At 40.8% G+C, this 15,613-nt stretch overlaps 1 protein-coding gene across 1 annotated transcript in view; it reads right to left on the minus strand.

The window, feature by feature from the left end:
• Positions 1-1,468: 1,468 nt before the first annotated feature.
• Positions 1,469-15,613, minus strand: part of AFG2A (AFG2 AAA ATPase homolog A) — a 192,347-nt gene continuing 178,202 nt past the window's right edge. The window contains exons 15-16 of the mRNA XM_080590539.1: positions 2,647-2,729; positions 1,469-1,905 (exon numbers count right to left, since the gene is read on the minus strand). Coding sequence (XP_080446665.1) covers positions 1,794-1,905; positions 2,647-2,729 — 195 coding nt within the window. The 3' untranslated portion in view covers positions 1,469-1,793. The remainder of the gene's footprint in view (positions 1,906-2,646; positions 2,730-15,613) is intronic.

Genomic DNA, 15,613 nt, shown 5'->3' on the forward strand with positions numbered 1-15,613 from the left:
CTTGTATTATCTGTGGCTTGCGATGGGGTAAGATTTTCAGTGGCATTAGAATAGCCAAGCCTTCCAAATAGACTATCTGGGGGCAACAGAACCCTTCTGGGGATGGATTTCACACATTTGCAATAACTAAGTTTTTTTAAATAAAGAGCATCTTTGTTTTTTGGCTTTTTAACCAAGTTCCACAAACCCAATGAGTAGCTTCCTACATTTAAAATTACTTCATGCATGTAAATATGTATCGAGATTTAGTATCATGGGGAAAAATATGGTACCATGTGGATAAGAGGATAAAAGGATAAATATTTGCAGAGATGGTGGGGGAGTTTTTTGTTTGTTTCCTGAGGCACAAGCAGCAGTCATGGGCCAGCACACTCTCTTTCTCTCTCCTATCAACCTAAAAGACAATGTGTAAAAATCCCTCTGATGTCAACAGAAGTCCACTTACAGGAAGAGCAGCAAGCTCTTACCTGCCCCTCTCTTTGTCTCAGTTCAGATTCTCACATTGGTGCATGTTCCCAAGCGATCTCAGCACTTCCCAGGGAAGGCAATCCAGTTCTGCTACTCACCTGGAGCATCACTCAATGCTACTTTTAGGATACAAAATCACCAACAGAATTTTTTTGTTGGCAGTAAAAACTACGATCCTTCATTTCTTCTTTCAGGAACACGCACTGAAGGAAAGTTTCATTGGATTTCATTTTTAGAAACATCTAAAATGTAATTGTTATGATAAATGGTTCTCATCCTGAGCTTCAAGATGGAGCATACACAATTTAGAGAAGAAGGATACAGTAGTTTCAGATACGACCTTGATTTCCAAGGCAATTTTTCCAGTTAACCATTCTTTTTTTTAAATCCCTGTCTGATGTACTATTAAAGACTCAAACAATGACAGAAAAAAAAAGATAAAAAAACAAAACCTGAACATACATCAGATGAACTAAGTAAACTACCTGCTTTTCTACATCCTCTAATCCTTTTCAGTGGTATGAAATTAAATGCTATTTATAGCAACAAGAGGTTAAGCTAAAAGTTATAATAATAATAATAATATATAATAAGATTTCTTTTTAAGAGCTACAAATTGTGGGCACAGTGGAACTAAGGAGAGAAAAACCATAATCAAGGCCAAGAGATTACTTCTTAAATTTCATATTGATACTATAATTAAATGTGGTAGAAAACTCTCTTAGACAAGTATATTCCTTATAAAGACAGAAATTTCTAAATAATCATATCTCATTTGCAAACAGATATATAATGACTGCAAGAAAGAAAAGTCTTCACAACCATCAATAAACAGACCCAAAAACAATCTTACACTTGGTAAGGCCTGAAATGATGAAATGATCTTTCTTTTTCACTCTGACAAGTAAAAGCAGGATTAGGCTAAAATTTTGACTTACAAATTCTTTTGCTTACCTGCAAAACACCAGGAAAACAGAGATTTACCCACTGAAATGCAAGGTTTAGTCACCTTTTTTGTTTTTATTAAAGTTCTTATTGGTTTTGCTTTACTTTTCCCTCTAGTTTTCATGTCTAGAATAGAAAAGCTGCCTTTCCACTGTGGGGAAAAATGCTGAAAATAAGTTTGCTTCATTAAATCTCACATCGAATGCAGGAGCAGGGAGCCCATAGGGATCTGTCGCTGTTTCAGCAGGTGATATAACAAGAAATAAGTCGAAAAGTTTTTATCTGTCCCTAAACTATTTTGTGGTCATTTATAACACTTTCTGCAAGGAGGTTTTCTTATTCATTAGGAGTCATCGGGATTTCCATTGGCCGGCTTGAAATTACCAATCACCACCCGTATTTATTTTGAGAGAAACAAACAACAACAAAAGTCTTCTGTTGATGCCTCGAAGTGGTTTCAGGTTAGCCAAGAGTTGGATGCAATTCACTTTTCTGAAATGCAAAGGAAGCCTCGTGATGTACAATTTTTAACGTGCCTGCTCTACAGTATGTGTAAAAAGGAGTTGCTTAATACCGAAGATAAACGTTTCACCGAAATCAATCAGGATACCTCCGCTTTCTCTTGGAAAGCTCTATGGTTGGCAAGCCTGTTTGGCAGCTTTTCTGGAGATCATAAATCAAAAGATTCAGAATAATTTTCAGCATTTTTGTAGTGAGGCCACTCCCCAGGTCTCTGCCTCGCTGGGATGGTCCCTGGGATTAAACTGAGGTTAAGGCATGAACAAACGAAGGCAGTCATGACATTCGCTGCTACTCTTTTTAGGGCCGAGAATCCACCAAAACCTCAGAATTTGGTAATTATTTTTTGACACGTGGTTGTACACTCAGAAACACTGAATTACACCAGCACTCTTACTATTTCTAAAATGCAGATTATACCATTTGAATTGTAAAACACACAAAGGTTACACAATTTCTGTTACACTCAAAAAATCCAAAAGGGCATTTATTATGATGATTCCGCATTTGAGTCAACTTTGGACACTCCATGTACAATACAAAATTCTTTAGCTCTTGACAGCTTTACAAAGGAAATTTGCTATTCACACTATGAGCAGGCATATGTATTAATTTGCCTTTCAAAGTGCGTGCAGTCCACTTTGCTGCTGATAATCTGCATAAAACTGGATTAAGGAATCGGGAATTCTTGGTGTCACGACTGTCAGTGCATACCGAAAATGCCGTCCCATGATAAATTTGGCATTTATGTCTTCCTGAAGAGCTAGCAGGGCTGCTTCTCTACAGACTGCTGTTATCTGCAAAGAAACAAACAAAAATTGCACCGCATTATTATTATTATAAAATGTCTAAGTTGAAATGAAGAAGGCAAGCACAAGAATATCAACATGCTCTAAATGCCAGATACTTACAAGGACAGAATTTCTCCAATACTTTTTTTTTTTTTTTAAGTAAATGAAGCTGTGGGTGATTAGCACTTTCCAGAAACGTGATAAAGCTCCAAATTCAAACCACAGTAACGTTACATTTCATAGAAGAGGACACTGCAAATTACTTTAACTCAATAATCGTATTACCTTGCCTTAAACTCATTGCAACACCTGATAAATTAAAACCCCAACTAGCAGCAATACATTTTTCTGTACCCAAAGCACAAGAGCAGATATTCCCAGGCTCTGTGGGCACTTTTCCTTTTAAACTTAAAGCTGGGAAAGAAGTAAAAACAATTAATTCAGCAAGGAAGGCTCGAAGGAGAGGGGTGCGTGGAAGGGGAGGAGGGTTAAGGTCTCATACCCTGAAATGTGTTTTTAAACTCTCCGGACTTCAGACAGCGGAAACAGACTGATGCCAGTGTCATTCTAAAGACACATTACTGTGGTGAAAAGACCTTGTGGAATGAAAAGAGATATTGTGATTTCCAGTGCAACAGGGAAAACAGTGATTGATATTGACTGCTCCCTTATATCTGTAAGTGAAAGAGCCAGCTGAAACACATTTGTCCAGCTATTCAGCATATTTTCTCTGTTTGTTCACTTACTGAAAAGAGTTCCCCTGCTTATGCTGTGCTAATGGTTGCCAAAGCCGTTTAGTAGCTTTTTAGAGGATTTAGCAGCATGTTTAGGAAGCTTTCACAAGAAAACATGCATGGATTTAGATGGCTTTGTCAAGCTACAACAATATTACTTTTAGTTCCGTGCTGCTCTAATGAGCAGTGAAGCTAAACACTCCTGTTATGCATTTTAATGCTTTTCAGGACTTTAGAGACAGATAAAGGTGGAAGCAGAGCTGGGACTTAGTGCACCAGCTTCTTACAGAGAGAGGCAACGCATCCTTCTACAAATAATGCAGGTGCTTTGGTCCTTCTGTTCGGGTTTTTCAGAAAGTAGACGGTGTGACTATTTCCTACTTGCTAACACAAATACAAAGCTACTTGAGGAAGGAAAAAATGAAAAAAAAAAAAAAGGAAAAAAGAAAAACCAAAACAAAGCGTGCACACACACACACAAAGAAGATCAGCCCTCCCATCCCAGTTTAAAACCAAACCCAGAAATCTTTCAGAAGGGAGAAGAGTGGTGATAGAAAAACAGATCCCAAACATCCTGGACTGCAAAGCTGTGCTGATCCTTAAAGGAGGGGTCCGTTTTCCCTCCACAAATACAGCACTAAGGGCACGTTTTCCACAGTATGAAGAGGACCTTCTGTGGGTTTTCACACGCAATATTGAAAAAGCCCAGAACACAGCACAGCAGGTTTTGTCCATTATGCCTGCTCACAGAGACCACCAACTATCTGCAGCACCAAAATAATGGTGCAGGGTATTACCGCAGCACAAGACGTTCAGTTGGTGGGTGCTGATATATTTCACGGAAGGAGAAGCGGAAGGAAAGACTGTCAGGCCAGCAGATCCAAAAAAGAAGGAACACCAGCCAGTCCTATCTCTTCCTGTTCCATTTGTACAATGATACTCTTAGGAGGAATTTGCACATAAGCCAATACTGCTGAGGATGATTGGATGTTTCCTCTGTGCTCTGCCAAGAGTATCAGCAACCGTGACCATAATTAACCTCCACAGGATTTTTTTCTTTTAATTGTATTCTTAAAGTCTGAAACACAAGTTCTGTGATAACTGAAGATGACTAGACACAAGAAAACACCAGAAAAATGATATTCTTTTCTTTGTTATTCAGTAGTATTTAAGGGAAGAGGAAGAATTTTAAGGCATCAATTATCATTCTCTCTTTTCCTGGCTGCACTCAGAATTTTTGTGGACTACATCTTTCATATATTATTCAGTAATAAAAGGCAGGCAATATGGCACAATGTTTGAAATTTGGGCCCTTACGCCTGGTCACAGCAGTCCCATGGCACTGTTTCCATTCCTTTGCTAACCGAGGAGATGAGGTTTCTTAGGTAAGAGATTGAACAAAGCAGGTTTAATTATTTTTCTTCATTCAAATATGCAAACTCTAAAAAGAAAAAAAAAAATCCTCACAAGTGTTTTCACTAGCTAGTAAAGCTAAATCACCTGTGGGAAGCAAACACAAGTTTGCCTTTGTCTAGCCAAATGGAAATGGGACTGAATTCACCTGGTGAAATCTGCTCTATGACTGGGCTGAGGCCCACAGTTTTTAATAGACATTTTTTGTCACAGTCACATCAAGACATTTCATACCAGAACAAGCAAGAGAAGGGTTTTAAACTCTCATTTCTGCCTAGATTAAAACACAATGTAAGCCGGGTCAAGTGAGATAAAGGGGAAAGGTAGCAGAAGGTACTGGCTGGGACTGACCCACGGCTGTGCAGCAGGATACGTGTCCTTTCCAGGCTTAGCGTTACTCCAAAACCAAGCGTTCCACCTAGATCACCAGTTTTAAAACCTCGCAATAGATTTATCCTCAGTGAATTCATCCAATTACTTTCTTAAATCACTGCTCCTTTTGGCCTCCACAACATCCTGTAATAAGTGCCACGGTCTAATCATGCACTGTATGAAAAAGCACTTTTGTTTGTCTAGAAGCAGGTAATTTCAACAAGTACCTCCTAGTTCCTGTCCTCTGAGAACAGTGATTCATCTGCTGTTCCCTGCTCACCTTCCCCATATCATCGATAGTTTTATAGCCTTTTATCTCATCCCCTCTCAGTCAAGTCTTTGCAGGCCGAGGAGCCCTGGGTGATTCAGTCCCTGCGGAGCCCGTCCATGCCTCAGACCAGCTGCCACGGCTCCTCTGGCTCTGCCCTAGCCCTTTGTGGCTAGAAGGAGCCGTGCCGCAGGGCTTCTGGGTTGCGCCAAGATGATTTTTTCAGAAAAACTGTCCACAACGCCTCCAGTATTTTTTACTGAGCAACGATGTCTAATTTAGAACTTATACTTGTGAATTCGAAGCCTGGCTGACTTTTTCTCTTCACGGCACTTATCGGCATGACTAGCATCTGCCTGCCTCTGTAAGTGCACGCTGGGAAGCACCATTACCTACCTGCCAGTTTTAAGATAATTCTTAATTATTTTCAAATCCAAAGGACCACCATTTTTACCTTTTTAGTATAAAAAGACTTTCAGACCTCAGGGTGCTGTAAAGGATAGAAATGACGTCCTAGTGCTGTTCCACATGAAAAATTGTACCTCAGACCCCTGAAGGACAGAATAGATATTCTTGACTGCATCTGAATATAGAGTGGCTTTCAGCGCTGGCTGTTAGAGCAGTAATGAAGACATTAAGTGAATGTCAGAAACAACACTGATTAAACAGCAACAGGCCAGGCAGCAGGTAATTAAGCAATAACTACCGAGGTGTGGGGTGTAATTGCAGAGATGAATAGGCAGCCAGGTGTGGCTGAATACTGTTGAATCTCTGAATACCATAATATACTCTATTTTGATTGTTAATATTATTACCAATGAAAATTTAACAAACGCGATTCTCATTTTCGGCGCCATGAGAGCAAATTACTGACCTATGCATTAGTCTGCTATCTGGAATCCTCTCTTAGCATGGAAATAATTTGCAATGCACGTTTAAAAAGCAGATCATCGGGGTTTTTTGGTTAACAACAGGAGCTAAACATAAGGAATAATCTGTCATCTGATTGAGCGCTTCCAAGATCAGAAACTAAACAGCTCAAGTAGAGTCCTACTTCAGAGTCAAAAAGGGAACTGTGTCAAGTTATCCTGGGAGGAAGGGAGAGCTCCAGCACGCCATCCGAACCACACACCCCCATCAGCAACCAGCAAAGCCCCACACAAGCTCACAGCTATGGTCCAAATAAAATTGAGTACCAAAAAGAAATGGATTTACACCGAGTTATTCTCTCCTCCCCATTTCACCCCTGGCAACAATAAAATGCCCAGTGCCAGCTACAGCTCCCTGAATAAGCAGCATTCAGCATAACCCATCTTTCTCCTGCTGCCTGATTCAGCCAGGCTGACTATCCCCCCTCCTGGCATTAAGCACCAACTGTTTCTAGGGGACTGAAAGTCCTTTTCAGCTTCTTTGTGTTTAAAGTGCTCTAAATAGCTTTAAAGAATCTTTAAAAAAAAAAAAAAAAAAAAGGAAAGAAAGAAAGAAAAAGAAAAAAAAAGAAATGAGCTTCTGTGTTAAAACCTTAGGTATTTTCAAGAAAGTGGTTTTGTTCGTGCAGGGTCTGTGGGGAACACCTGTGAATGTCGGCTTTAATTGGGCTGCAGCTGGTGTCGATTGTGTGTGCAGTCACTGGCAGACACTGCCTGGCTGTACATTGTGTTTCATTTTCCTTTTTCCTTCCTTTTTAACTCGCTCCTCCACCCCGCCAGTTAAAGTTGTAAGGGGTTGTGTGTAAGAGGGATTAGGAGCCTGCAAACAGAATAGTACCCTGTGGTTTGTGAATAGCGCGAATTGTGGCGCTTCCTGGCTGCAAGCTACCTGCGAGCCTGCGTGCCGGTGGGGTGCGTGCCGGCCAGGCTGAGCGGGTTAGCTCTCCCCTCTGCTCCGGGGAGAGAAAGGGGTCCTGCACGGCCTTTTAACAAGACATGAATGGCTCCCGGGTCAGGACATCTGTTTCTCACTCGGGCAAATTCCCGCCCGGGTCAGACATCCTGCTTAGCCCGAGCTCGAAGCCGCTGGGAGCAACGGCCTTGTCCCACACCAAAATGGGGGTGTCTGGGGGCTCTTAGGGCCCAGGGATTTAGGACCTGATTTGGAAAAGAGATAGCCATGGAAGCCTTTCCAAAGCAAGAGCAGGAAATCAACCAGGCAGAAACTAAAAGGGAGCAGTAGGGGAAGATTGCTGTCCCTACTCTAAAGCTGCCCGAAGTACCTCGGCTCGGCACCATGCCAGCAGCTCACAGCCTCTGCACGGGATTGGCACAGGGCTCCGGGCAGTGCTGGGCACGGACGGCACCTACCCCTGTGTGTGCTTCCACGAGGCTATCGCCAGCCCCAGCAGGTCTCTCCGTGGTGGGGAGTGACCCCTGGGACATGGTGCCCCCTGTCTGCCCCTTCCCCTTTGTGTGGATGCAACCCACTGCCGGCTTGCACCCCTCTGTTGTGCCTGCGCTGGCACAAGGTTGGCCCTTCCCCGATCTGGGTCAAATCACCAGACCATCGGAAAACCAAACCAGAAAAACCAACACCAGCTCACCACTATATTACTGAGCTTCACTCTGGTTCAGCACCACCACCCCGCTTCCAACAGGCAAGGCAGCCTGCTGCCGGTATCGCAGCACAGCGCTGGCTGCGCGAGGGAGATGCACTGCAGATAATGCTTTTGTACGTGGTACTGCTTTTGGAGATAAAAATACTCTTTGGAGATAGCACAATTACCATTTTCTTCGTGAAAACAGACTTAAATTGAGAGGATCTTAAGTCGTGAGAGGTGGACTTTTTGAAGCATTTCAAAAAGGCTTCAATTTAGTATTTCTCTCATGAATCAATTTTCCTGTTGTATATATTTAAAAAAATATGCAAATACATGATAACGTGCCTTTGTTCTCTTCTCTGAGAAGAGAAAGTCTTATGGCTACTACAAATCTCGTTCTGCCTAGGAGAAAAAGTTTCCAATACTAGGAAATAATCGATTACTCTGCTATAAATTTTCATCTAATCTTTGAACAACATAAAATTGACCCTATATATATACCTCTTCCTTCCACCCACATCTGTGATCTGCAGAATTAACTCAAATGGATTCTATGTTTGGCCATCCTGCAAATGGAAAACAATCTCTTCTAAACAGAAGACAATCATAGTATATTAGCTTTTCATACAGTACCCATTCATTCCTCAGACTCACGTGCTGCCCCTATCACTGGAATTTTGGAGGCAATTTACTGAACATCCGATTGTCACTTTACATGGCTTGCAACAGCAATGCTAAAAAAAACAAACACAAGTGTGCAAGGCACTCACAGGCCATGTAAGTGCCTCAGTGAGATAGATGCTTCTTTGATTTCAAAGCAGCTTTGTTTTAAAACATTATTGCTTTTCCTGAAGTTAAAGCATATACTTCTAGTCTGGTTCTGTATTCATGAACACTGCCTTGGAACAGATGAGTTCCTATTTGTATTGAAACCATCCTGTGCAACAAAATACTGTAAACTTTTTTTTTCTAAAAAGATGGACTTCCTTCTTCCCTGTTTATTAAAGAGACATTCAATATGAGCTGATATTGGATAATCTACTTTAAAACAGGTCTGTAGTAATGAAGAAGCAAGCACCTTTGCAATTCTTAAATAAAGAGGACAGGTATTATGTGTATCTTGTGTCTTTGATCCAACAAACTGAGCAAACAATCTCTGCTATTCCTGATTTCTTTCATGAGAGGTTGTTAAGGAAATGTAATTGAACAAAACGAGCTCCTTTAATGACATCTGTAGGTGACCTTAGTTTAGAACAGACAGGCTCAAGTCTTCATTTAGTATTTAATCTACAGTTTGCTTATGTATGTAATTTCACAGATTGATCGATGCATTTGTGACCATGCATGTGTGTGCCCAGAACCTACCCGAGGTGCTGCACAGGGACACTAAGTGGCCATGCCACCTGAATACACCCAACCTGACCAGGACGATGGGTCCTGCTCAGATCTTCCTGTGGTGGCCACAACTCCCTTGGGAGGCTGCAACAGAGACCGTGTCCTCCTCTTGGTCTCGGCCAGGAGGTCCAGGCTTCAGGTTCGCCTCATCTACCTGCTGTCACAGAGCTTGGCACGTTGGCGGGGGACTGAGCCAGGCAACTGGCCCTTTGCTCTTGTGGGATGCAATTAATGGCCACAAAACGCTGCATGTAACTGCTCTCACAGGACCAAAAGCTCAGCAGGGGCTGTGCCTGGGCAGCAGACATTATCACGTGTATCAGTAGCTCTTATTATTCTATAAAGCTTAAACACGCCCAGAGAAGAGAAGGAAGAGATGAGGTATGTAGCCAAAATTAAGCATATGTATCATAACTATAGCACATGATGACAGCTAGAGAGAATAAACTGGAGTCTTCAGTGGTACATGCTAAGTGTCATCATACATACCTCTACTCATCCCGACATGTTCTAACAGAGCAAAACTTCGAATCCATCTGTAAGCTTTCTTTTTTCTTCTTTCCACTCTCTTAAAAATATTACTAGATGTGGTACCCTTCCAAGCAATATATAAAACATGTAAATTCCAATTTAACTTTTGTAACTACAAGCCCAAAATGCAGCGAGTTTCCAAAACGTACTATGTCGATATGGATCCCATCACTTTGGCAGAGACATGGCATAGCTACACCTTTCACAAAGGAATTCCGTAACAAAACGAGTTTTTACATGCTGGGACTAAATATTTTTAAACAGCACTCTCTGCCAACTTCAAGTTTCAGCTATATTTGTGCAACTGAAAAAAAAAAAATCACACACATGTTTCTATACAAGATTAAGCTGCATTTCTGGTTAACCTCAGAATTATTTCATTTTTATATAAACATTTAATGAGAAAGTTTAACTTCTTCCCTTCAATGAGGAAAAGGAAGCCAAGCCACTAGAAAAACAGAGTCTTTCTATATGTACAAATACATATGTGTGTGCGTGTGTGTTCATTTTAATTAAAAGTAATTAACAGGATACTGTGTTCTCACTCAGAGTACGCTGTTACTACAGAGGACCTGTACATACAGTCAATGCTATTTTGCTGAATGCCGCTAGCAAGACATTGAATTATGCAACTAAAATTTTAAAAACTAAAAGAGTTGGAAGAGACCATTAGCTGTACATGTCATAGGTTTCTCTCTAGAAAAGCAAAACAAAAGAAAAACAACAAAACAGATTTGGCAGCTTCTACCTTATGAAACCTATCACAGTATGGGTATTAATTAGTTGTTTTGTTTGCTTGCCCTCTTTTCAGATGTTGAGTTACACAGATATGAGCAGATACATTCAGCATATTCCAGATTTCTTGCACTGAAAAATAATTCAAGCTTTTGCTTCTCAAGCCAGCAATTCCTTTCCCAGGTTTAACCTGGGAGAGTGGAGAGGCCTTAGATAGGAGCTATCAAAGCAAATAAATGCAGTTCTGCAAAGGGAATTGGGAGCAGTGTGCTCCCTTCCCTAAAAATATTTTTCTCATCAGTAGAACCCAGCCAGTCTAAAACTGTCTTTCAACTCATTTCAGCTCCAGCAGCATTTCTATTACATTATGCCACCATTAAATGACGGCTAGAGCCCTAAACTTCTAAAACCACTGAGCAAAAAGAAAAGAAAAAAAATATCTTATTTGTGGGTTTTTAAACTCTCCCTTTCATCCTGTTTTTAGACCTTCCACTGTGACAAATATTGTCTTTGTCTAGCAGGTTAACAGCAATTGTACTCGTAGTTACTTATGTATGAGATATCGTACTACAATACAGTAAATGCAAACAAACTCATCTAAAAATAATGGCCAGAAACTCTAGGAAATCTTCTGAGTCTCACTGTTTCTATCAGTTGGATAGAAAACACAAAAATCATATGATAATGAGAATAAAAGAGAATGTAATACTTATTTTTTTTTCTGTATGGCTACTTAGACGTGCATACACATCCTGAGTGGAGGCAGGGAGTGGGGAAAGACATTTGTTGTGTAGGGCTTTTAGACTGCAAGATGAATAATGTCCTTAATGGACGCTCCCTTGCTTTTTCATTTATTGGGTCTTAGTTCCTGAAAGGTGCGAGATGTCTCACGTGGAGTATCTATTTCCTCGGCAGAGTGCTAGAGGAATTTCAGACTGTTTCTAAGTTTACCTCTTGGAGCTTCCCATGGTACCCAGCTGCTTATGTTTCCCAAGAAAACTGGAGGACTACATGCCTGTTTTCTAGGGAGGCAGAATATGACCGGGAGTGCAGTTAGACCTAGGAAGCAATGCTCTCAGCCAAAGCTAGTTCCCTCCCTGCAAGGTTATTACTCCTTAAGGAAGAAGCAGAAAGGCTGGTAAAGAACTTAAAGTAAGTTTTAAGTCAAGTTTTGCTTGTGCAAGAAAAGCGAAGTAGTAATTAGCAAGAAAAAACAACAACAAATAAGTGAAACAAGAATAGCAAGGGAGGAAAGATATTTTGAGTTATTCAGACATAAACCATTTAATACAATTCTGTTGGCAAGAACAGTGCATTTGCTAACTACTTCTAGTTTCAATAAAAAATTTGAGCAATTTATCTCAGGTATATCATTGCTGTGTCGACTGAATCACTGAGCACGTGTGGTGAGGGATTCGTAACGCCATCCAAAAGCAGGAGCTCTCTCCCAAGTGGCACAGCTTGTCCGTAGTGTGGTGGGCACCTCACACGCTGGGAACAAGCCAAAGGACTGAGTGAGGCAACATGAGATAAAATGCTCATCTGTAAGAACCTGTAGCTGCCACTTACCTTCAGTGAAAAGGTATGAGTGACTGGATCAAAATGGCATCTGCTTTTGCATTGTTAACATTAAAACATGTCATCTGAGTGCTCTCCTGCGGCTGAAAAAACTGAATCCATGTCACGTCTGAAAGTCACTTCAGTATTCTGGGTAACCAGATCTGCTACTCCTAAGATAACAGATCTGACTTAGCAAATTACTTCATTTCTTCTCCTTCATACTCATTCACAAAATCCTCCTCAGTTTGTGCCATGTTATTACAAAAACCTCCCTGGTCTCTTGGGTTTTCTCCCTTTCCCTCTAAAAGAGAGAGTGTTTTAACTCCTGTCTGAATACAGTAAAAGATGATCAAAAGAAAGAAAACAGCACATACAGGATGCTAGTACAGAAGCACTGGTTTGCATACTAAACAAAAAACAAAACGCTATTTTCTCTACTCTTTGAAATTATTCAGTATTCTAAAGATCAAGATATGCTCTTAGGATTTCCTAATTGATAATAGATGTAATACATTTCATGATATCTGGAAGACTTTGTAATACTAATGATCTGCTTTGTCTGGTATGAGACAGTCGTAAAGATGTGAAGTGTCACGGGGAAGTCGGATTTCGCTGATCCCTTTTTCTCATGTAATGCCACACAACTACCTCACCAGCCCAGACTGGTGAAGACGCTTGTTTTAGGCAAAAGCAGTGATACGAAGTGCCTAACCTGCTTGTTTGCAGGCTGCATCAGGAAGTGCTGGCTGTACAGTGCAGCTGTAATGCACAAAGTTGTGCTTGTGCATCTGCGACTTACCAAGCATGGTAACGACTTACAAAACAAATCCCTAACCCTGCAAGATGTGGTGTGGATGTGGAGTCACAGCGACCCTCTCCAGCACTGAAGTCATCTTCTCTCCCCACAGACCCAAGCAGGGAAGAGCAGCCATAGCACCACAGAGCCCTAGGACAGCGCAGGACTTTCATTGTCCTTCGTTAAATGCTATTCCACTAAACTAAAGCCCACGAATAACTCGTATCGTATCCGTAATCCCATGTATGCCACAGGTTTCACCTCTTTCGATATTTCACTCAGCTGTGGATCATTCAAAACCCCACAGAAGAAATATTTCAGCATTCATACTCTTTTTTTTTTTAATGAGGACCTTCCACCCTCAGTGGACACAGTATTCAAACCGTGCTGCCAAATATTATATGATGACCTTTCCAGAGTTAATTTTTAATTTCCTGACTCTACTGCATGAGAAATTTTCAAATTGCCTTGGCAGTCACTTGACAGCATGTGCAGACCTAATTGCAGAAGTGAATGCAGTGTCAGCCCAAATGCAAACCTCCGGACTAACTGAAGAATTTCTGCAAAATTAGTTGGTTGGTTAAATTAAGTTCCAGAAAGCATTGCCGTCCAAAAAACCAATTGCAAATATAAGGTAAAGGGCACAAACATTTCTTGCCACAGTCTGCCATGCAGTAAGGGGAAACAGGTGTCTTAAACACACCGCTCAAAAATCTGATGATTTTCCATTTTCATGTTTTAATGCCACAGTTCCAAACCCAGAGATGCTGCGAGTGGCTATAAATCTTGGCACCCTCTTCATTACAAAAGAATTTCCCCTGGTATTCAGTTTTCTTTGCTTTACCTTAAGTCACCCTAATCATGCTGACATCTACTATCGATGATTATATTAGCTCTAAAAGATCCTTAAACAAATGGAAAGGACTGACTTCCACTCCTAAAGTTCTGCTTCCAATTTTCTAAAGGAAATTAAATAATGTATAAATCAAATGCTGGGCGCAGGCCCAGGCAGCTGAACATCGCTTTGTCCTTTCAAAGTGAAGAGGAAGTGTCTGCTACAGAAGGGACAAGCCAAGAGAAATAAAGCTTAACCTCAGCTCCATGTGAAAGTGATTTGGGATAATCGAGGGAATCTGCAAAGAGGTTAAAACTGGGACCACATACTAACAGGAGAACTTTACATGGTGATCAAAAACCCATCAGGAGCTGACCTTCACCTGGGGGAGCTGTGCGGCCCCGGCAGCTTGTTACGCTGCAGTGGAGCATGAAGGGCAGGAGGAAGAGGAGATGAGCAGGAAGGGGAAATCTATTTATAGCCAGTGTTTGTCATGTCATGGTAATCTTATCATTTTTTTCAGGTTGCAAGATTCATAAATAAGTACTGCCTGACAACTTTACAGCAAGTCAGCTATGCAGTAAATGTGCATGCTGCTTTCCAGCTCTTCTTTCACTAAATACGTACTACTAGGGCTATTAAGGCAGCCACCAAGGGACTTCTTAATTTATGTACTAGTGATGGACTGCTGATCCTTCTCTTTAACACAGTATATATCTAGAAGGGGGAAAAACAGTAAAAATGTGCTAGATATTTTCCCGGTATTATTTACTAAGCAAGAGATTGCTATAATTGCCACAAGGCATTTCATAAAACTATTGGGAACAGATGTATTTCGTAATATGATTTCTCTATTAAAAGAAGATCCTGATCAAGTTTACATGGTTCCAACAAGAGTTTACACTGACATTTTTGCACACAGAAGAGTGGTTGTGAAGTCCGAGATCAGCCCTGGACTTCATAATTAGGGTCAGCATAACCCTATTCGCATAACCCAGACTTTGATGGAGAGAAAAAGATGTGACATTTAGCTGTTAATGCTATAACTACATACGTTCTTGGCTGTTTACAAAATCTTCCTCTCCTTACCATCAAAGGCTACAGAATATTTTAAATGTCATGCAAATGGCCCTTAAAAATAGTCTAATACCTATGCTTTCCTGAGAAACCAGCAAAATTATTTTCAGCGCTGTCATTTAGCAGTTGTTTGGTCTGTCACAACAGTAATTGGGCAGCTGGCAAAACAGGGATAGCCACATAACAGTTACATATACATATGAATTCAACAAACATCCTGCTTAGCTGTTACAAACATGTCAGGAAATGCTTCACAGCTTAAAAAAAAAAAAAGTAAATCCTCACACAAAACCACTCTTTTTTTGTTTTTCCCTTTTAAAAAGTAGTGTCTGTAAACACACTGTTATTTTGTAGATTTGTTTTAGATTTGAAGTACATAATGAGTACTACTGCATTTTAAATGTCAGAACACAAACTCATCTGAACATTAAGCACACGTGATTCAGAAGAACCAAGAGGTTTACTGGGTTCAAAGACGTATAATTTACGAACAAGTATCCATATATTTTATGACCACTGTAAAAGATTAGGCCAGGCTTCAGGAGCACTATTTTAGCACAGAGGCAATTCAATCAACTGCCATGAGCTGGGAGATTCACCCATCCATCTCCCACACTACCTCTCTCTCAACAGAGCCTGTG

The sequence above is a fragment of the Anser brachyrhynchus genome (assembly GCF_964034855.1).
Source record: "Anser brachyrhynchus genome assembly, chromosome: 4".
In the NCBI taxonomy this organism is placed as follows: Eukaryota; Metazoa; Chordata; class Aves; order Anseriformes; family Anatidae; genus Anser; species Anser brachyrhynchus.